Source organism: Macrosteles quadrilineatus, unplaced genomic scaffold (assembly GCF_028750875.1).
Source record: "Macrosteles quadrilineatus isolate MER2022 unplaced genomic scaffold, UCM_ALF_1.0 Scaffold_4__1_contigs__length_99947679, whole genome shotgun sequence".
NCBI classification, from domain to species: domain Eukaryota; kingdom Metazoa; phylum Arthropoda; class Insecta; order Hemiptera; family Cicadellidae; genus Macrosteles; species Macrosteles quadrilineatus.
The window spans coordinates 25,674,929-25,696,185 of NW_026542597.1; the positions used below are offsets into that span (position 1 = coordinate 25,674,929).

The window sequence follows — 21,257 nt, forward strand, 5'->3', positions numbered from 1 at the left end:
GAAATTATTGATTATTATCAATTGCCTAGTGACAAATGGCATCTGGGTCGGGAAATTGGAACTAAACCAGCGACCTTAAGATCTGAAGTGAGCACTATAAACACTCCACCAACCATACATTTTAAAATTAACAGATAAAACTAAACACAAAAAATGTAAATTAAAAAATCAAGTACCATTAAGAGTATTGTAACAATAAATTTTGATTTTATTATTCGACAAGGGAAAATATGATAAACATAGGAATTATTATATTAAAGAATTTTCAAGAAGTCAAAGATTGAAGGTAAGCTGGTTTTGGAAAAGTGAACACCGGTGCTATTTGGTCATCTTCTTGAAATGTTATTGTTTTCAAGGTTATGATGGTCCCGCATTCCATCCATAACAAAAATTTTGCTGCATTTGCGTATAAGACACCACTTAGGAAATCCAAATATGAATTAGCTACAAAATATGTGGGAAGATTGAGATGAAATTTCTATTTTTGTTACTGACCAAGACCATGGCTTTAATTGGACACAACCACACACATATTCAACTACCAACCTTTTGTGGCTGGATACCCAATTCATTATAACACTTAATCTAAATATACGCATAAATAATGAAAATGCCAACAAGGTACATAAATAAATCAATCTACTTACTTAACAGACACAATTTAATTTATACAAACATACTTTTAACTAACATTTATCTTATATTTCAACAAACTTATTCCTCTTTAGGAGCGTTGTAGTGCTTAATATTCAATAGAACCCAGGTGGGGACAGCCAGGATGCCCATGCACATCAAGGTCCCCAAAGCCAGCTTCTCCTGCAAGCAACAAGTATTACGGTGTTGTTAAAGTTGTCTCTGAATTAAATTGAAACTTGACATGCACTACAACCTCTTTCTAAAGATGGGTTTCAGACTTCTTTATTTTCCTGTCCTAACATTTTCTTGTTTGCTTTGTATCCTACGATTAAAAATAAAAATTCAATGCACTTCTAGAGTAAAATGTATTTTTAAAACTGCATTTGGCAAAGGACTATTGACTAGTCACTAAAACTAACCTCCACTGGCAAACGACTTGTCACTAGTCATTTGGGCATCAATTTCTTTAACTGCTAATTTTCAACAGAAAACATCACGGTATAAGATACTGCTTTATATCATTTCACACAGGAAATTCTAACGTTTATTTTGATATAAAGTTTGTCTAGTTACCATGATGTATATCCTGGACTCGAAATGATGGATATACCATGATGTATATCAAGCAAATTTAGTTATAATATGTAAGAAGCATAACTGTCATAAATCAATTATGCTTCTTACATATTATAACTAAATTTGCTGGATTTTTTTAAACAAACAATACAAGAATAAGTATGGATGTAACAATATTTTGAAAGTTGAGAAAAAAAACGTAGAATGACGCAACTGTGTGTTTAGCGTGGTGAGACGTAAAATTCTTTCTTACATACAAATAATAATATATATGACTTTTTTACTTTTTCATGTAAAGAACCATTAAGCCCCTATCTGAAAATTTTTATATCTTGGATTTATTATAAAAATATTGGTACTTTGGTATTATCCGGAGGCCACCTTTATACAGCACGCTGCGGCGGTTATGCTAGGTTGGGTTATCATAAATATGTTTTTAGGACTTTCCTCGCTTTGGTATGAATCGAACGATACCAGATTAGTCATACTTTCGCCCGCCAAATTTCCTCCAAGTAGGCCAAGGTCAGGTTGTTGACCGGAGTGTGCGCATCACCAGTCACCGCATGTACCTCTGATATCATTACTCATCTGGTATTGTTAGATTCATAAGGAAACTAGGAAAGTCTTACAAAAATATTTATGATAACCCAACCTAACATAACCGCTGCACTATATACCTACTTGGCGGAGTACGGCATGAGGCAGCTAGCGGTGGTGACACGTACAACTCAATCCTCGCCAACATCGCTGGGCCTTCTGGGAGGCAGAACTCAAAGGCCGCTAATCGTAATCATATAAAATTTGGACAGTAAGTCAATTAAAGAATGTTCTTTCCAATTAGGCCTACCGGTATGTAGGCTAGTTATTTTTGGTCTCCAGCAAAAAAATCTCTCTAAAATAAGTGGCCTCCGGATAGTACCAAAGTACTAAAATATTTTGTATTTTTCCATAGCCTCTACTTCTTAGAAATATGTTATGCCCATTTTCTTTTTTTTTGTTCTTACAAGTAAACAGATCTACAACATTTCTTGGGATCTTTCAATGGGTTAAATTTATTAATTGTAATGTCCTGTCCTGAAAAAGGAAATAGGTTATGTTATAGAATAGTATGTACTTTTATATGGAAGAACACAATATACAGCTCTCAAGTAACCTATGTGTCACATACAGTATACAGTCAAACATGGCCTAATACAGAGATTTGTAGCTGCCAGATGCAGGGTTAACTAATTAATTGTATTAAATCTTTTCTTGGCGATGACAACCAGGATGTTGAAAACCGGTACCTTATATTATCTTTCTAGTGCAAACAGGAACTTTAAACTCTAAATGTAGCAACAAAATGAATTAAAGAAGATACAAGAGCCTTGGGAAGATACAAGTTTATAGAGTTGCTCATGACATTGCCATAAATATAGTTATTTTATTCAGCTACCTTATGTGTATAAGAGTCTGAGTCTTAAACAATTTACACAAGATGGTATGTGCGAAATATACAAATAGGCTATACCTAACTTAAAAAACATAGGTACAAGTTAGTCTTACAAAAAATCAATACCTAAGTAGTGACATCAAACAGTTTTCTCTGAATAGTACGACGGCCCTGAAGGGACACTCAGTTTCTTTTTGTCTTCCATTCTACTTCGACTTTTATCATCATTTCATTGAAAAGTATAGGGCCTAAGTATAAAAGAAGTAGGCCTACTTCGACTTTTTTCTCGAAGTACTTTGACATTTCTAGTCTAGTCTAACTTTAACTCAACTTCAATACGAATACGCTCATTTCACTGAGCTAGTTCATTCTGTTCTGTTGGGCCGTCGTACAAAACAGCTGTTACAACACCACTTGCAACGTTGCCAGTTCGAAGGCCACGGCCTGGAGTTAAAGGTGCCGTGGTTGTGGTTGCTGTAAAATTATAACAAACTATAATAAGCGCATTTGAGAATAAAGTCAAAGTACTTCGAGAATAAAGTCGAAGTACTTCGAGAATAAAGTCGAAGTACTTCGAGAATAATGTCGAAGTAGGCCTACTTCGAGAATAATGTCGAAGTAGAATGAAAGACAAAAAGAAACTGAATGTCCCTTCAGGGCCGTCGTAGAAAAGACTAGGCTACTATGCAGATGTTTTTAACTTTCCAGCTACGCCATATATATGTTGAGGGAAGAGCTGGGGGTTGACAGGTGCATTCACCAGGAAGGGATGAGCATCGATTTAGATACCTACCGATAGCATCGTCACAAAAACATCAATGTTTTCAGGGCTAGAACATTGATGTAGGCTAAGATATTCTTAGTTTCTCGTCTGCTCTCTGTACTGATAACTACCTGGGCTAAGTGATAAACCTATTAGCTTGGCATACTCTACTAAGTAACTTAGCTTAAACACGCTGCCTTGCATTGGCAAGGGAGTGTGTTTAATTAATGCTAGAGCTAGAAGCTTAATTAGCCTAGCCTAAGTAGTTTAATGGTGAACATGAACCATCAATGGCCAATGCTCATCCCTAACCTTAATTTCCTGTGCAAAGGCTGAACCTAAAAACAGCTAGAGGACGATCATGAATGAATGATGTAAAATGCAACCCTTACACTAATCACTCAGACATAGCCTATTCCTAATCAATATCTAGCATAAATAAATTTGAAAACTTACTGGGAAGGAAATCCTGACTGTGGGAGGAGATGATAGAGCGATGCCTTCCTGGCCGTAAGTGGCATTTCGGACTTGGTTAAGAAGGGTAGTGCTGCGTGCACGTACAAGGGGAAGAGCTTTGGATACAATCAAGTTAACAGACATTTTGGACTTATAGATTTAGTAGAGAAAAGCAATTTTTCAGTTGACCTTACTAAACACCTCAAGGAGATTGTTCAAGAAGTCTTCAGTCTTGTCTTGATTCGGATCGGATTCGATTCAATTCAATTCCAATTCCTCACTTCACTTCACTTTACTTCTTTTTCTTTTTCTACAACTGTACTGTAAGAAAAGAGTAGGAACAACAACATTATATAAAAATATGTATAATATAACATTAAAATATGACAGCTGTTCAGTTAGAGAAACATTTGCATAGAGTGTTAACAGGGAAATTAATACTATCATAGATAAAACATAATACTATTATCCATTCATGGAAGTATAAACTATAATAAATTACTAGATGTTAATTGGGCCTTATCAACCGGACATGTCGACAGGATTTCATCCAATTTCATCATTACGAACACTCTACGTCACGTTGGTAAGGCCGGTCTTGGAGTTTGCTGCTGTAGTTTGGACCCCTCATCAGATTGGTCACTGTTCTCAGCTCGAGGCAGTGCAGAAAAGATTCTTGCGGCTAGTTGGAGCTAAACAGGGACAACGTCATTGGGATGTTGACTTGAATAAAATGGCACACCGTCTGAACCTTCCACTATTATCTGCCCGAAGAATGCTACTTGACCTGCTGTTCCTTTTCAAGATAGTAAACAACCAGATCGACTGTCCTGAGATCCTCCATCAATTGGACTTCAACGTTCCCCATCATGCTCGCGGATAACAGCTGTTCTGCAAGCACTTCATACCAACGAACTACACCTACCAGAGCACAATACCAAGGATTTTAAGAGTTGGGAATGATGATTTTTTGGTTGCACCATCGAATCCTTTAAGAAGAAAACGGTAAATTTAATCTGTCGTTAATTCATGGCCATTGTTATTGTTATTATATTGTTACGTACTGTTATCATATCGTTGTTATTGTCATCATTTGTATAGTTATATTCTTGTTGAAAGTAATTGTTGCTGATCTTATCGAATTGTGTCATTATAGGTTTTGTTGTCGTCTTGTTATCGATCGTTACTATTTGTTAAAGTCTATTATTGTTATCTTTTTTGTAAAAGTTATAAGTTATTGTTACTCTTTTATTGCTTCTTAAAAATGAAATGTTACGACCTTGCCTTTTTTGAACTAATTTGAAAATTTGATTGTTTGTTGGAAGTAGTTGTTTTCAATTCATTCTGTGTATAAATCCAACTGTAAAACTGGACATTGTTTTCAACGCTATCATATTTGTAATACTTTTGTATTTGTGTATCGCCGTTTGTAATAAATAATAAATAAATATATAGTATAAACTAGCTGTACCCGCGGGCTTTGCCCCGTTTAACTTCATAAGTATTCGCATGGCTCAATCACGTCCTGGTTGAAGTTCGTTCGCTACGCTCACTCACCTTTAGGTTGGAGCGTAGATAAAACCTATGTTAATAGTTAGTAAGTGCCATTAGTATTGGTTCTGGTTGGTAGTACTGTAACAATACCTTTCTTTACCTTGCTCTTTGCTCCTCAAGCTGGGAATAGGAATAGGAAACAAACAATACTACTAACCTACAAAAAATCAAAAGCAGCCGGCAATTTAAGGAAAAATAAGTGTTTTGTTTTATTATGGTGTCAGAATTCAGAAGTTTAAATAGGCTAGTAAGTGTTTAAAATCATGCGGTTGTCTGTATTCAATAACATGAGAGTTTCCCTGTGACTAACCAATTGGCTTTGTAGAATAAAATAACTGGTAAGTGTTAGACCTATTTATTTTTTTAATTTTCTGCAACCTATCCCTTTTGTTCCAATGACATAGGCCTATATTAGGATCCAGCCAGACATAGGCTAACTTATACTTATACACATCTTGGAAAGACGTGCACCATGGGGATGGGATGGGATGCAGTTCCACAGAAAGCTTGTGATATATCGGTATCAATGGTTGTCCTAATTGTATCAATGGTATCGAGGGTGCAGTTTCTTAACTGGGCTACGCTAATATTGAAACTATAGATTGAAAATAGACGGTATCAATCATAATCAATATTTTAACGGCTGCACTTAACGTCCTACACTCATTCAAATGAAAATGTTGATTATTCGATTGTTTCATTCAATATATCGTTTGTTTAGTTAGGTTAGGTTAACCTTACCTAGCTTATCTATCTAAACGATATATCGATCGATATTTTCATTCGAATGAGTGTAGGACGTAAAGTAAAGTGCAGCCTTTTTAACAAGGGATATCAATTAGGCCTATACAGGGTTAGGCAAAAGTCTGGAACCCCCCACTTAACTTTTTAACGTGTTGCAGTAGGAAAACCAAACTCGGCACATATTTATAAGGCTGCACTTTACTTGACGTCCTACACTCATTCGAATGAAAATATTGATCGATATATCGATTAGGCTAATCGATTGCTAACAATGAAACAATCGAATGAAAATATCGAATCGAAAAAAAACAATCGAATGAGTGTAGGACGTCAAGTAAAGTGCAGCCATTTATAACATATAAGAAATTGCACTTTTTCATCAAAGATACAACTTAGCCCCAGCCCCCAAAATGGGGTATTTTAGGGGCAGCCCCAAATTTTCAAATGTAAACACCTATCATGTGACCCCTCATTTTAAAGGGTTTATTCAGGGTATTCAGGGTACTCATTGAAGGGTATTTATTCAGAAACTGAACGGCGCAAACCAGAGGTCAAAATCGCACCCCTAATTAAAATGGCAGCCATTTTAATTATTTATGTGATGAACAAGCAAGATAAAGTCCGGACACCCCCAGTTAACTTAAAAATTTTTATATTTTAATAGGCTTCTTACCAAAAGGTGAATTCTCTTTTTTTAAAAAGGTATTATGCGTTTAGTTTTCCTGCTATAACCTGTTAAAAAGTTAATAGGGGAAATTTCAAAGTGACTGCCATTTTGATAAGGGGTGTGATATTGGTAGTTTGCACCATTTAATTTGTCTTGAAAAACCCTTTAAAATGAGGGGTCACATGATAGGTGTTTACATTTGAAAATTTTGGGGCGGATAAGTACAAGTTCTACCTTAAATAAAAAAGTGAATTTTTTTATTTTGTAATCATGTGCCGAGTTTGGTTTTCCCACTGCCAAATGTTATAAAGTTAACTGGGGGTGTCCAGACTTTATCTTGCTCGCTCATCTTAAATTAAAATGGCTGCCATTTTGATTAGGAGTGTGATATTGACCTCTGGTTTGCGCCATTCAATTTCACTTGATAAACCCTTTAAAATGAGGGGTCACATGATAGGGGTTTACATTTGAAAATTTGGGGCTGCCCCAAAAATATCCCATTTTGGAGGCTGGGGCAAAGTTGTAATTTATGATGAAAAAGTGCAATTTCTTATGTTGTATAAATGTGCCGAGTTTGGTTTTCCTACTGCAACGCGTTAAAACGTTAACTGGGGGGTTCCAGACTTTTGCCTAACCCTGTAGAATGAAACTGTCATAATTTAACTTGCTGACAGTGAAAAGATTGATGAAGGTTTAAGTTACTAATCAAATTAATAGTTTCAATCAATATTAGCATAGCCCAGTTATGAAATTGTAAGCTACCCGGTAGGCCTATCGATTTTGATTTGGCTTGATTTATCGTTCCTACACCTACAATATGATTGATTGTTTTATGTAACTTATAGGCTACATCAAATTGAATTATTATCTGTTTACATTTTTAATTTGGCCTATTCATCTACGGGTACGCCTAAGTTAAATTTAAATTAACACTACTTATTTAATCACTTAAAGGGCGAGATTTGGTAGATTACATTAGATTATGGTACTTTACCATAACTAAGTTATAGGATAATCAAAACCACAGTCGGTAGGCCTAAGTTATAAGTTATATTCAATTTTATTAGCCTTATTTATGACTTGAAATAGGTTTTACCTTTGTAAATCAGCTCAAATGTTATAACTGATGTGAACTTAAGGCAGTTTCGGCATTACTTATGATGCTATCTTCATACATAACCAGATCTCCACTCAAGCAGCCACGACACTTACATGCCTGACTTAGGCTTATTCTGGATAGTATTTGTGTGCGGGCAAACGTATCGGAATTCACAGAATTAATAAACTGGTTTAGGCTAGTCATTATGCGGGAAGAGAAGTCTAATAACAGGAAAGGACCGTTGTTTTGACACCAAAAGTGTATCATGTTTACATCCTAGTTCAGACTTCATTAAGTTAAAGCTTGTGTTGAATAAAATTTTTCACCCTGATGTAACAATAGGCCTACAAAGGTTGGTAGGCCTACTGCATAGATAATGTACCTTGCCTTAAAAATCTGTTTTTTATGGATATTCCCTGTCAAAATGAAATCAGGATAGGCCTACTTAAAATTTGTTTATACAGCAGGTTTGTAGCATTTTGTGTATTTATGTCTCGTCACCGTTGGCATTTCTCTACATTTTTGTAGGGGAATGGCGGTGGTCTTGTTACCAACATCAACCTTTTGTTAGAGAGCATCATTAATTGATAGTCCAATGACATATGGCAATCTGAGTCCAGAAGAGATCTTGCTTGGAATCAAACCAGCGACCAGATTGTAGAGCCCTATAACCACTCGGTTAACCAGTCTATTACTGTGAAAGATGTTGTCTTGGTTGATTTTTTATCTGGCTACGTTGTCAAAAACAAGTACCGGTATTCTCATCAGGCTAAAAATATTTTAGGATTCTTTCACAAAAACAATAATGTGTAGTTTTTACTACATTATAATTTTTGTAATTTAAATATTGATTATTTCTTTATTAGGTACTATCAGTGACACAAGTTTCTGAGCTAAAAAGGATGTATCATCTTGAAGGCTTGTTACAACTGTAAAGTGGTCAAGGTTGGGAATCTCCACCACTTCATGACCGATTTTCTTCCTTTTAAGCAGCTGAAACAGTTTAACAAGTAGTTATCAAAACACAGGTACGTTATATAATATACATATTACGTAGTACCTACTACCATTGACTATTGGATACTGAAGCTACTACTAATAAAATCACTAAGCTCACCTATTGATCAAGTTAGAAAAAATGAAGTCCATCAGTCATTTAATTTAAGCCTTGAAAGTATTTCTTAAATCACAGATATTAAAATTTAAATATTTACAAGAGAACCCTGCACACTGCACAGATTGCGTGTAGGCTATAGCCCTATAGGGTTAAAACTTGTTTCCAAAGTAAAATGATTCGAGTGCAATGAGTATTTCTTAAATTATAATTCACATTTAAACTGTTATAAAGAAAGTTGGTCAGCATAACTGGATCTTTGAAATGTCTCTATATAAATCAATTAAACTTGAGGGGAGCAAAACCTTTTTAATTACCTTTCACCTTTCATAATCTACTCAGTAATCAATTCATGATTTCCGCAATTGAAGAACAGACTGACTATGCTATTAGGAATATATATTTCATAAAATGCTTTACTGTGAAAAAACTAGTAGTCACAAGTCACAGCATTTTTACCTGACTGAAAGATTTAGTCTGTCCGTGGAAAGTAGGCGAATCATATTCTCCAACTACCAAAAGCACCTTCACATTAGTTTCTTGTTGTGTCAATACAAGATTGAAAAAGGGACTTAATTTCAATGCAGATTTCCTGTAAAACAATGTTTTTGTCCATTAATTTGTAGCAGTGGTAAAGAATATCTATTGTAGGAGATGTACATTCCTCAAATTGTTTTAATATATCTTTGAAGTGGTAGGCTTTTTCAACAATTATTACATAGCAATAAATGCACCGGAACTTTTATCAATAATACTGGGTTTGAAAATTGTAGAATAGGGTAGCTATTTAAAGTTTATAGTTCCATTAAATCAATTTGCATTGTAGCCTATTATTTAAGGTTTTGACTCACTTTAGATTACATTATCAAACTCAATATTGTTTTATTAAATTATGGAGTTGAACCATAGTTAAATATTGTAGCCTACCTGTTTACTTTAATTGTTATTAAATCATACCTTTTTTGTGGTTAATATAATTTTGGGTAAAAGTCCCATGTATAAACCAAATGTAGGCCTATAAGAGTGCAAAAATCAAGGATTTTTAAACAGGTTTCATAGGCTGAGGTTACAGTCCATTGCAGAGTCCAATAAATTAATAAAACTTTCATGTGAGGATTAAGTCACCGGAAAAAATAACTTGTGGGTTTTTTTGTTTCAGAAAATGAGCTACTACCCTGCTGGACTGTCAGATGATGACGACGATGACTTCTCAGATGGCTTGGAATTCTCCAATGATTACAATGACTCATATAGAACTCGGGATCTGGTTAAAACAAGTGAAACCAACGAGACCTTGCTGTATAATGCGCTTTTAGAAGAGAACATCGAAGCAATGAAAAGTGTTCTAGACAGCGGTTTCAATGTGGATCAACCTGTAAAAGGCGGATGGTCAGCACTTATGTATGCATGCTCGTTTGCGTATTTTCCTGCAATTGAGTTACTTATCAGCCGAGGAGCAAATGTAAATTTTAATAAAGAACTTTTTACCCCACTGATGGCTCTGTGTAAGTCTAAGTCATCAAGAGAAGAAGAACTCAGCAAGTGTATGGATTTGCTTTTGGAAAATGGTGCAAATATAAATTCCCTTGATAGGAACGCTAGTACAGCTTTGATTTATGCTAGTGCGGAAGGTCATACGCAGCTGGTTAAGACATTGGTTGATTTGAAATGTGACCTTAACATTCAGGACACCGAAGGGTGGAGTGCTTTGTTTCACGCAGTCTTTGGAGGTTATGATGACATTGTTCGCACCTTGGTTGAAGCGAAGGCTCGCGTAGACTTGATTGACAGAAGGAAAAGGTCAGCTTACGAATTGGCAGTATTAAAAGGTCATGACCATTTAGGAGAACTAGTTTGTTCAAAAAAGGAGAGAAGAAGATTAAAAGCAGAGGCAGATGAGTCAGAAGATGTTCCAGAGGTAAGCAAAACAAGAGATCCAATTGAAGAACTGATGAACCAACTTCCGAGGTCCAATGTAAAAAATAGTTCTGGCTTCTCTTCAGACGTCGGTAAATTACTGTGGTCAATGAAGCTGGGACATTTAAACAAGCAGTTCTCTGATCAAAATGTGGAGTTGAATGAAATTCTTTTGATCACAGACGAGCGTCTGAAGGAACTCAGAGTGAGATTTTCAGTTCATCGCCATCGTATTCTCACCTCCATCAGGAAATTTCATTTGCGCCCCTGGAGCAAATCAAGTTTAGGACTAAAACCGAGAAACGAACAAACGAATGTTGATGATGCTGTTAAAGTAATTTGCAACGTCATTAAACATCTGCATGTATTGAGCGCTACTGTTAACTATGTTCGGTTACATCAACCAATTCCTCTAGGTGCTGAAGTATTTAAAATGTGTGAAAACTCAGCACATCAACTTCATCTGATCAGCGGAGAGCTTAGTAACATTCAATATTTCTCTTCTCAGCTGAAAGTGAAAGAACCTATCACTCCAGTGGATTTGATCAAACCAAAGAATAATTCAAACAAAGGGTACATGCGTTCTATGTTCGTGGTGACAGTACTTGTTGGTTTAGTGTTTTGGAAGCGGAAAATCTTAATTTCTCTTCCGATTATTCAGAGGTTCTTTGTTCAGTAAACAAGTTCAATAACTTCTGCTTTTATCTGTGATGTACTGTTGCTGTTCACACCAAATTTAATTAGATTTTTGAAATATGTTATCTGCTATGTAAAAAAAAAATCCAGCTTAGTCAATTTGTAAATATGTTTAATGTGTATAAAAAAATAATTGACTTATTTCAGCTACCGTACGTAATAGGAGGGTATTTCAGGATGAAGAACTGTTTCAAAAGCTTTTGCCTTTAGGGCGCGGGTTGAAAAAGTAATTATTCTGTAATTAAAGTGTTAAGTAATTCTGTCATTAAAGTGTTAATATGAGTTTGGGAGTAGGGATGCAAAACACAGATTTGTGTAGCTAAACTGACGAATTTGACATCCTCCCTGGCCACTAGTAAGATTCTTTTTACTAAGACAATTCCAATGGTTTTAAGTTTCAGGCTTCTATCTTTTTAGAGTTAAGTGATATTCCGAACTCTGAGGTAAACTGATGCAGAATTAAATGAAAATCAATCTGCACACGGTTCTCAGCCTTACTTACATTACTTTGTTTTTACTATTACATACATACTACTTAGCCTAAGCAAAACTACAAGTCAATTAAGTAACAATATTGTTTTGGAACAAGACTCAACTTTATGAAAGTATATTTTTGTGTTGTAAAGTAAACTATTTTATTTTTATGATTTAGCTCTAGTAGTGTTTTTAGATTAAAGAAATGTATTTTTATTTTGCCAGGAATAATTTTTAAGTTTTTTCATCAATGCAAGAAGGTTAAAGCAGTAGAACCTGGCTTATTATTCACTATTGAGATCAGTAGCATAGATTGGAAGGGCAAGCAAGGTTGTGGGGCATCTCGTTTATTCATTTAGAAACTCACAAAAAACATTTTAACAAATCAAATGAATGTGAACAAGAATAAGACAACTAACTGTCCTATATAACTGCAGTATGTTTTAGACAACCACCTAAATATGACTTGATATTCATGTACCTTTTGCACTGGCCATTTAACCAAACAATTTATAACCTGTTTGAGTCTAAAAATACGTTTGTCATGCTACATGACATAATTTGACACAATGATAAATATAAAATTCTCCCAAGCAATCTAACCAGAAGTTGAAACTGAGGTCGAATCAGCGAGGTTCTACTGTACCGGTACTGCAACAGCATTTAGTTAACAAAGTCTGATAAACTATGTTCACGTCTCAAGGCTCAAGACTAATGTTATATAATATACAGTGTTTTCTACTGTAGATTATGGAGTCTATTTTGTAAATATTTAAAAACCTCGCAATTTTTATGCAATTTATATCCGCTAATTAGTAAGTGTGGGAATTGATAACTCTTCTTGGCTTTAATGTTTGGAAATGTGTTTCATCATTTAATCAAATTTTGTACTTTATTATATACTAAATAAATTTAACTGTGTTCTCTGTCAGAAAAACTGTAGTATTTTTACCCTTCACTTATTTGACTCCAATTATCAAATAACTTATTTAGAATGGAAAAAATCATGATTGAACTGAAACTAGAAAAAAAGGTTCTTCTTAATTGTTTGTTCTTACTAAAAGCTCCTTCAATAAATTAAACTAGAGAAAACATCAATTATATTCCTCACTACATTCGTTGTTCACAAAATAAAATAAACCTTTTAATATTCACTTCTGTTAGGGAATTGATTTAATTTGTTTGTGATAAACACATGTGGAGAGTTTGTTAGAAAACAAAGACATATTCCTTATTACTAATCAATCAATAAGCTACTCTTTTAAAAACAATTTTTTGACAATTAATTAACTCTCAATTGAAGTTTTGATAGCCAAACGAAGTCTAGCGTTTGAATCAACATACCGATCGAGTTGTAAAGCATCATTGTTGGAGGTGTAGATCAGAGGTGTTAAATCGTAAATACCACTGATGAGCACCAAGCCTTTCATCCTGCAGCTGAGTTGCGGCTCTAGAGAGTAGAACCAATCAGATTGCAGAAGGAAGGACGCAAGATGAGCGCCGGCCGAGTGTCCTCCGAACCAGACACCTCTGAAATATATCTTCATTAAATAAAATTTTGATTGAATAACATAATGGTCATTGTCAACTGAGCAGAATGGATGACATTCAATGAAAAAATGACTTCACATCAATAGCTAAATAATAGTTTTGCAAATCACATGGCAAGGCATTTTAGCAAATTTATCAGGCAGGTATAAATTTAGAAGAAACAGTGTACAGTAGGCCCTATAATGGGAGTTATTAGCAAAGTAGTATTAATTACTTATGGCCATGTAGAAATTCTTAAATTTGGTCATATGGTCAGAGTGAGAACAAATGTGACGAAGAGGAGTGTTTTAGTTGGTTAAAAGAAGAGAATCCCAAACTAAACACCAACTGGCATAGCTTCCCCTAGTACAAGGCTGCGGTATTGGTATGTCACAACGTCACACCAGCCGGCCCATTGCCATGGTAGTAACAGGTGTAACAAACTTGTAAACATAAACTTTGCACAGACTCTCCATTATGAATTAGTGCAACAGCTGTTTCAGTTGTCCAGGGCTGCGGTGTATTTTTACACTCTGTGAAGAAGAAAAGTGAAGTAGTGGAATTGACATGGAAAACTACTGGGCTTCTCATCCTATTGTAAAATTGGGAGATTTTTTTGATGTGTTTTACGTTGTGTTACATTAGAGTATGCTATTTACTAGTAGTCGCTTATGCTAGTTTGGGTCTGTGAGCGCTTTCCTCTTATAGGTTCAACATTTTGTATGCTCTTATAACTATCAAAATACTCTGATTACTGATTATTTTTCTTGCAATGTCTTAAATACACTTGCCTGGACTCATTTTCTTTAGCCATTTCCAAAACGTAAATAGCTAGCTCTCTGATTTCTTCCACAATGGTGTCAAGTGATACTGAAACAAACATATTTTACAACTGACATTTTGGCTCTAAGAATATTAAATCTAATTTGAAAATGCTAATAACTATGTACCTATAGTATTAATCAATTTTGTAGTCAAATAAGTGAAAAAAACTACATTGACGATGTTAATGATGTGACCACACTAGAAATTAGCCAATAAGGTTAGAGAAATATTTATTTTTGATATAAACAGTATTGCTTGAACATTCAGTGTAAACCATTCTGAAGCAACCCATGATGTATTCATGTCAAATCACTCCTAGATCAGCATTTTACAAGTTGGTGCTAATATTGAAACCTAATCAATTACGTCTTGCAACACTATTTGATATTTTTATATCAGGTTTACCTTGGGGTGTCAAATCATATCCAACAATGACTGTTCTTATACCAGCCTGCCATAAGGGTATCACTGGATATGCTGAAACATCCTTGGATAGCATCTGCCAGTATCCTCCATGGATGTACACAAACATTGGTGAATCTAAACATAGTTAAGTAAAAGTTTGTACATTTGCTTTTAGCAGCTCAAAAAAGTTCATTTCACATATCATATGTGCATTAAATCAACTATGGTGCCTATATTATTGGAGGCTGAGATAATTTGGGATCAGAGGCTTTATGTATGCGAAAAAAGGTCACGCAAAATGAAATAACATTGATGTTTTGTCCTAGGTTTTGTCTTTGCCCTAATGTAAGACTTCTCCTGCAACTGAAAATAGGCTTTACCTTCGTCACTGCAGCTCAAAATCTTGTGGTGTAACTATGTTACGGCCGTTTCGACATTACAATGCCATCGTCAGACTACAAAAACACAAACTCGGCTGAAGTATCATCCGCCATCACAAAAGTTTGCCGCTTACAACAGTATGGTGTATAGATTGTTGAATGTACCGTTGTCGGACAACAATTATAATAAAGAACTTAATATAATTATAATTAAACATATAGCCATAGCTAATGGTTATAAAAGTAACATGATTGATAGACTGATAGCTAAAAAGATAAACAAAAGGCCAGGAGATAATAATCTACAAAAGGAAAAGAAAAAGTATGTATGTGTGATATACTCCCATTCCATTCAACACACGCTCACGAAGGAGCTGAAGAAACACGACATTCAATTGACTTTTAGGACTAACAACAAAACAATTAACAAATTGAATGTTTTAAGTGGCGTAATTGATAAAGGTGAAAAGTCAGGTGTGTATAAGATTAATTGTGCAAGTTGCCCGAGCTACTACATAGGAAAGACTGGACGTTCATTCAAAACCAGATACAAAGAGCACCATCCATTTCCTAGAGCCGACAAACAAAAGTCATCGTTTGCACAACACTTGGTTGACAAAAATCACGACATGAACGATCTGAACACTGGCTTAGAAATACTCCACACAAGTAAGAAAGGCAATAGACTGGACACCCCAGAAGAGTATGAAATTTACAAAGCTTACACCGAGAATAATTTGGACGATATAATTTTAAACGACAAACTACAGTACAAGTCACACTTCATATTCAATAGCATTTTAAATCAGAAAAGGAACAAGAAGCCAGGAGTACAAAGTTCAACTGATAACGCCACCACACCGGGCTCGACATAGAAATCTTCCAGTCGGTTTTTGCTCGGAACGGGAACATGTCACCCGTTAGTACGACAGGCCTGTTCGGTTTTTGTAAATATTTTAAATGTATTTTATTGTTCGTATGTGTTACGTGTTTAAACTTCAACGACGCTACTTCAGCCGAGTTTGTGTTTTTGTAGTCTGACGATGGCATTGTAATGTCGAAACGGCCGTAACATAGTTACACCACAAGATTTCGAGCTGCAGTGACGAAGGTAAAGCCTATTTTTAGTTATTATACAGCTCAGGGGCTAAAACATGGATTTTAATTCTCCTGCAAGTACATACATTCAATTAAACAACAAAATGATTAAACGATACACTCCTACATAAAATGTCAGACAAAAGATGTGTTGGGTGTTTTTTGTGTGAACAAGCCACTGAACAAATTGACTCGCAGGTAAGCTAACTGGACTTTAATCTTGTATTTTCTTTATACAGTAATATATATTTTTTGTATTTTTGGATATTATTTTTAACCATTTCAACTGTAATAATTTTAAATTGAGATTTATCAAATGTTTTCTAAATATAAAACTAAATTTAAATGGAAAGTTAAAAAAAAAATGGTGCTCAAGTGATACTCAACAAAACTATCTAAGTCATCAATATTCTATTGTTAGAGGTGGTATTCATTTTCTATCTGTTGTTTTCCTGGTTGTGTCCCGATTGCGAACAGTCCAGATTGCGAACAAGGGTAAAATCGTCCAGACTGCGAACACCTCAAAAATGCTGTGGACTACCTGAACACGAATCGTCCAGACTGCGAACAAATATTTTGGAATCTGTTAAGATGGTTTAGTCGCTGTTGTTGAACGTGAGTTTTAATTGCTTGTTTTTGATGTTTTTAGGTAATAATTGAGTTGGAATATGATTGAATGATTGATGTTGTAATGTGTAATGCATATAGGCTACATGTTATTTCGGATGTAAGATGTATGTAAGTATTGTATTTGTTTTAGTTTAGTTGATATTTAAATTGCTCGTTGACGATGTTTTTTTTAGGTAATGATTGAGTTTGGAATGTGATATTGGCAAATGCATGTTATTTCGGCTAATTATGTTAAACTATAGTCAGTATCTCTTATATTAATACGTCAGGGCTGTTCTTCGTGAAAAAAACTCCTCCGTTATTTCTGGGCCGATTTTAACGTTTGAGGTGTCAAATAATCCGTCTCAATTTGTAGTTTTGCATAAAGGTTTTAGAATTTAAAAACCCTTACCCTTAAGGGCATGAGACGCTCTCAAGAGTCGCACTTTCCCCATAAGAATTACATTGAAAACAAATTTAAAAACAAAAACAACTGTATATAAAAAGAAACTCACCAGCTTTTTGGGAGTAAATATTGATGTTTGTAATAATTAAGAGGTTATAGACAAATCTAAACTCAATCAGTTTTGTTGGAAGAACAGACAATTTCTTAAGTTTAAAGGAGAAATATTGAAAACAGGTGGAGGAGACAATTGATAGGAAATCTTATACGTATGAGAAGAGTAGAGAAGAGGCCTGGTCTCACAGTAAGGGATTCAGGTACACAACACTTGGGGAGATGAATTACTGGTAAAAAGCTTTACGTCGGAAAACATTTGTAGAAAACACTAAAAAATAAGGCCGGGTCGAAAAATGCTAAAATAAACGAAGTGTTTATTATTACAAAGCGCTATTAAATAGCGTGAGTATTTCAATTAGTTACGATCATAAGCATTTAGTTGGGTCTTTTAAACTGATCGAAAATTATGACAGTTATTACTGTAGTTTTAAAATAACTTCTGTATAATACCGGTACTTGACAGTTGCTTGATTTCGAGCATCAGGTACTCTAGTTCATATGAAATTATTGTTTCATTTCTTTTACTCTGAGATTGTTTAGTTATTGTTGTTGCTTGTTCAAGTCAAACACATTATAATTAATTTTAAATAAACAGCCACGTTAAATACCTATTATCAGAACGAATTTGTGAGTCTGGAAAAATCTGTCTGTTAATATACAAGCGGCTTTACGTAAAATCATACTACGTCTCATAAAGATATGTCTTCAAAAACAATTTAGGCTAAATCATTCTGTTAAGGGTTTCTATGAAAGGGTTGAAAACCCCGACCACTCGAAATGTGTTCGCAATTAGGAATCCTCCCCACCCCACGGACGACCCCCTCCACCTCGTAGAACCAAACATGTTCGCAGTCTGGACTGTTCGCAATCAGGACTGTTCGCAATCAGGAGGACACCGTTTTCCTAAGGGCAATCATTCACTTAGAACTAATTATAGACAATTACAGTTTGAATAATAGTTAAATTTTTCCCAGAACTAATCATGTTATTTATCTTCAAATAAACTATTTACACATGGAAATATTAGTTTTCAGCAGCTACAGAATTTCTGAAATGTAATTTTTATGGTAAAATCAAAATCCTGGATATTTTAATAAAAAAAAACCATTTGCAGATACCACGAATGTCAAATTTCATCAAAATTGGACCACATGTGTGGTCTGTAGCTCTGAACACATCCACACACTTGATGTGTACAATACAGATTATAGACACACGCATACATCACTTGAAAATTAATTTTTTTTTAGAGGGACCCAAAACGGATATTTTCACCTAAAACTTAGATTCATAAATTTTGACATAAGCAAATACTTTCTCCACTTTTATAAGGGAAACTTTATAAAGGGAGAAATTAACAAAGAAACTACTTCAACACTTTATTTACTGTGTAGAGCTTTGGAGCTACATTCCAGTTTCTTAACGATTAAATGAATAGATGTTTTAAGTGTTACTAGACGTCTCTTTTATTTACTTTCCGTAAATTTAATAAAACATACAATGCTGATCAAGAAGTTGAATAGTTATTTTGTTTATTACAAAATTTTGGTGGCTAAACAAATATATATTCTGCATTAAATTGCTGAGTCTGTAGTTTAAAGGTGTTTTGGTCAAATTCCGTATATAATATTCACCCTACCTTCGGGGAGGTCTGTGCCATATAGATCACAGTACTGTTTATCTCTCGGCCCATACTGTAGATCGGCCAAGTGTGGAACTTTCTCCTTTGCTGCTTCACTCGCTAAAACAATCATAGTTATTTTTAAGTTGTGGGCATCTAAAGTTGATATAAATATTATATACCTCACATTTGGGGATTGTTAAGTTTCATACAATATTTGTTAACTCTTTTTTGGGGCCTGGGAACAAATTGTTGAACAAATATTTTGATAACAATGCTAATACTGTACCTAAGTTCCAGCAAACCTGCAGACTACATAGACAGAGATGCTTTATTGAATTTTTAAACAGGTTTGTGCTACATGGAAAATTTACATTTAGATCTTTCCTAATAAATATAACATTAGCTCACTGTGGACCTCGGTTCACGGTAACGGCTTAAAAAAAATCCTTGCTTTGACATTTCAAATCCCTATGATTGAAAGGAAATCCGCTAAATTTTGTAAAAATTTGATTGTATAAAATTAGATAATATGATGTTTTAACAACATTAAAGTATGATAGGCTACTACATTTGTTTTGTCTTTTTCAGCTAACTTAAATTTAGTTTAGTACAAACCCCAATTTCCAATGGTCAGATAGTATTGGTTCATTAACTCATTCAAAAAATTTAATGGTTTACACATTTGATCAAAACTACAACTGTTGAACAAAATCAGAGAATCTGAGAGACAAACTGTACTTAAAGGCATTTTAATTTCTTGGTATTTTAATTTGCATAATAAAAGGGTGTTTTCAATTGCTTCTGTAGACACTGCAACAAAAGCCAAGCCATCCTACACTTAGATCTTACCATAATCATTTTGGTAATGGCTACTGTACACATTGGGTAATTACAAAAAGCATTCATTAGTTTGAATATTAAGATTTACCTCTGGTAACGTCCGTGATATGCTGGTTTATTGCTTCCTCGGGTGAAGTTGCCACTGTCCATCGACTGGGACTGTAGTGAAGTTCTATTTCCTGCAGAGAAAGGAATCAGAATCTCTATAACTTAATTTCTTAGTTGTAGATGCAAAATTGTTAGGTTCAAGATCACTTACAAAAGATAATACTTCCTTGATAATAAATAAATGAAAAGCAGATACAAAACAATTTCTTACCTAAGTGGAAGTTATAGCGGTTATGCCTTTTTAGGGAAACGCTATGAAATTTATAACCAAGATCCTAAATTAAAGTAATCCTATTTTTCCGAAGGATTCGGAACTTAAGAATAAATTAGATAGCTCAAATTATTTATCTCAAAAATTTATAAAAATTATTCAAACTATCTAGTAATTTTTAACATAAAAAAAATGTTATGAAGCTGAGATAGGATTTTTAAAGTGTTTATAGTTAAGTTAGCTCACTCAAGAACAGTTCAGGGTTTTATGTACAACATAACCAACTTAGAGGTACAACATGAAATAAATATTTTCTTAGTTCACAATGACTCTAATTTTATCAGGTAAAGTTTGAAACTTAATCACTCCTTGAAAAAATACACCTAGAAATATCATACTTTTTTAAATAATTATCAATAACAATTCAAATTTTAGTAAAAAAACTAAATTTCTTGGATTTTAAACTAAATTTGTAAAACAAGTTCACTGTGTATATATAAGTGTGTAACAAACCTCTTCCATTGAAGTTTCAGCAGTTTCTGGGCTTCTTCTGGTCACCAGACAACCTGATACTGTATCTAGGAGTGGTGGTTAGGGGGGAGGGGGAAATTTGATATCAGACACACATTTAGGAAATAGATACTTTATACTAATGATCAATAGAACCTCACTGTCTTGCTTTAGTAAGTAAAATTGAATACCGTACATTTAATTGATCAAGGAGTTTTTTTTATATGTAAAATAAGGTAGCCTTCTGATCGAAGGTACCACATATTAATAGTTTTTCATGCCCATATCCAATCACATATATCTTATGCAATAGTAGTGTATGGAGGCACTTCCCAGAAAAATTTAGATAAGATACTTGTTTTACAGAAAAAGGCAATAAGAATAATGTTAAATCTAGATTATAATGAGACTGTAAAGCAACATTTTGTCAATTTTAAAATATTAACTGTGTTTAGTTTGTACGTACTGG

General features: G+C 34.4%; 4 protein-coding genes across 4 annotated transcripts; 2 read left to right on the plus strand and 2 right to left on the minus strand.

Annotated features, from left to right (window-relative positions):
- Positions 1-643: 643 nt before the first annotated feature.
- On the minus strand, positions 644-4,107 carry LOC128992394 (uncharacterized). Its single transcript, XM_054415952.1, has 2 exons — positions 3,864-4,107; positions 644-816 (listed from the first exon to the last, which is right to left on the minus strand). Exons 1-2 carry the CDS (start codon positions 4,005-4,007, stop codon positions 715-717), a joined length of 246 nt encoding a protein of 81 aa, XP_054271927.1. The 5' UTR covers positions 4,008-4,107; the 3' UTR covers positions 644-714.
- A 288-nt stretch (positions 4,108-4,395) lies between these two features.
- Positions 4,396-4,746, plus strand: LOC128992811 (uncharacterized). Its single transcript, XM_054416551.1, has one exon. It carries the CDS (start codon positions 4,396-4,398, stop codon positions 4,744-4,746), a length of 351 nt encoding a protein of 116 aa, XP_054272526.1.
- Positions 4,747-5,574: 828 nt separating this feature from the next.
- LOC128992627 (ankyrin repeat, SAM and basic leucine zipper domain-containing protein 1-like) lies at positions 5,575-13,053 on the plus strand. Its single transcript, XM_054416296.1, has 3 exons — positions 5,575-5,755; positions 8,794-8,955; positions 10,201-13,053. The coding sequence occupies exon 3, from the start codon at positions 10,204-10,206 to the stop codon at positions 11,635-11,637; it is 1,434 nt and encodes a 477-aa protein (XP_054272271.1). The 5' UTR covers positions 5,575-5,755; positions 8,794-8,955; positions 10,201-10,203; the 3' UTR covers positions 11,638-13,053.
- Positions 8,736-20,878, minus strand: LOC128992628 (kynurenine formamidase). The gene is made up of 8 exons (XM_054416297.1): positions 20,792-20,878; positions 20,048-20,138; positions 19,135-19,236; positions 14,889-15,023; positions 14,450-14,528; positions 13,473-13,658; positions 9,501-9,633; positions 8,736-8,920 (listed from the first exon to the last, which is right to left on the minus strand). Exons 1-8 carry the CDS (start codon positions 20,798-20,800, stop codon positions 8,768-8,770), a joined length of 888 nt encoding a protein of 295 aa, XP_054272272.1. The 5' UTR covers positions 20,801-20,878; the 3' UTR covers positions 8,736-8,767.
- Positions 20,879-21,257: the final 379 nt, after the last annotated feature.

Coding starts and splice junctions, on each gene's coding strand:
- LOC128992394 (XM_054415952.1), bottom strand. CDS start 4,007: ATGTCTGTTAACTTGATTGTATCCAAAGCTCTTCCCCTTGTACGTGCA. Junction 817..3,863: donor CAGTCAGGATTTCCTTCCCA/GTAAGTTTTCAA, acceptor TGTTGCTTGCAG/GAGAAGCTGGCTTTGGGGAC.
- LOC128992811 (XM_054416551.1), top strand. CDS start 4,396: ATGTCGACAGGATTTCATCCAATTTCATCATTACGAACACTCTACGTC.
- LOC128992627 (XM_054416296.1), top strand. CDS start 10,204: ATGAGCTACTACCCTGCTGGACTGTCAGATGATGACGACGATGACTTC.
- LOC128992628 (XM_054416297.1), bottom strand. Junction 15,024..19,134: donor TGGCACAGACCTCCCCGAAG/GTAGGGTGAATA, acceptor AACTATGTTTAG/ATTCACCAATGTTTGTGTAC. Junction 14,529..14,888: donor ATATGATTTGACACCCCAAG/GTAAACCTGATA, acceptor TGTTTGTTTCAG/TATCACTTGACACCATTGTG.